The sequence below is a fragment of the Saccostrea echinata genome, unplaced genomic scaffold, assembly GCF_033153115.1.
Source record: "Saccostrea echinata isolate AGI-Se365-2 ecotype Australia unplaced genomic scaffold, CSIRO_AGI_Sech_v1 ptg000006l, whole genome shotgun sequence".
NCBI classification, from domain to species: Eukaryota; Metazoa; Mollusca; class Bivalvia; order Ostreida; family Ostreidae; genus Saccostrea; species Saccostrea echinata.
This window is the reverse complement of record NW_026889755.1, coordinates 10,990,224-10,991,621: the sequence shown is the minus strand read 5'-3', so window position 1 is coordinate 10,991,621 and position 1,398 is coordinate 10,990,224. Positions and strand designations below refer to the sequence as shown.

Sequence of the window (1,398 nt, the reverse complement as noted above, 5' to 3'; positions counted from 1 at the left end):
GAAACGGACTTCGCTGTTTTCTCCCGTTTGCCAATGGTCGCCGGTAAAATCTGTTATTTTCTGAATCAACCACCACCAGATTGAAGTATTCCTTGTAGATATTGTATACTTTTTCGCCCTGGAAGTGATGTCTTATTGATTTCGCGCTCACATGTCTTTGATACAACCCACCTTAAAAAAAATGACATTGTACATTCAAATTGTAATTATTCTAATAAACGTTGCACAATTTACTTTTATCAATAGTTTTGTCCGCAATGATGTATTTGTAATTATTAATATAAATTCTATACAAGGTAAAAAGTAAATTAACAGATCGATATAGAAATTGAATGTTTTTCAGCATTTTGTGCCCCATGCATTTACAAACCCGATTAACAATTTGTGTTGTGCTTAAATTTGTAAATCATTTTACCTTTGTATGTCTTATTTTCCCTTCCTGTGAAATTTATACACTTGCCCTTTTGGTCTTGACCCAACTCAAACTGGTCTACAGATAATGTTTTGTGTTCGTCAACAGCTCTCAGACCAAAAAGTTTGCAATTGTAGAAAAAGACAGTATTTAGCATAGATTCTCCTGTACTGTTGCCGAGGAGACCCTTTTCCCAAAGAACATTTTCTGCCTCTTCAGAAATCGGCTCGGCCTGCTTAGTAGACGTCCCCACTCCTTGTACGGTAAGTTCTGCCATTCGCGCACCAAGACTCTTCCGGAATTCGTAAAATTGGGAGTTCTTTTCATCTAGAAATTTCAAATGCAAACCATTTTCTCGCAAATGTCTTAAAAGTCCAGTACACAGCATGTAAAGTGTTTTAGGAGGGTACGCCTTGCGTTTCAACAACAAATCTTGACAACCAAGAATAAGTTCCTCTGCAGAGGACGACAGAATATCCGGAATCTGGTCGCCTGTTGTCAACATCCGAGCGGAGCGCCAGTCGTGAAAAGTAGTTACCGACCAATTTGTGTTCTTGCGGGTGTTCTTGCTCTCTGTTGAATTAAGCAACTCTTTTAAATCAATGTCATTTACAAAATGATCATAACGACCCACCGACATCTTAGATCCTCCCTCCTTTTTTGCGAGTAGATCAAAATCAACCGCGTAGTCCAATTCCATGTCATCGGGTCCGGGGTTGTACAAGGTGATTGCCTGAGATAAGGTGATGTTCTCTAGGAAATTCAATCTCCTTCTCTATCTGCTCAGTTGCTTGCGAAAGAGTAATGTCGTCAATTGTAGTGTCCCCATAGGTGCTCAGTTGCTTCTGAAAGAGTAATGTCGTCAATTGTAGTGTCCCACAGGCTCCCCAAATCAAATAAACCCTCACAGGTATCGTCCACGTCCATTTTTCTGCTTTATCAACCGTCCACATTCATTTCTAAGCGGGAAATGAAACGCTAAAATT

At 39.6% G+C, this 1,398-nt stretch overlaps 1 protein-coding gene across 1 annotated transcript; it reads right to left on the bottom strand.

The window, feature by feature from the left end:
- Positions 1-374: 374 nt before the first annotated feature.
- On the bottom strand, positions 375-1,112 carry LOC133180370 (zinc finger MYM-type protein 2-like). Its single transcript, XM_061314913.1, has one exon. It carries the CDS (start codon positions 1,110-1,112, stop codon positions 375-377), a length of 738 nt encoding a protein of 245 aa, XP_061170897.1.
- Between the last annotated feature and the right edge of the window lie 286 nt (positions 1,113-1,398).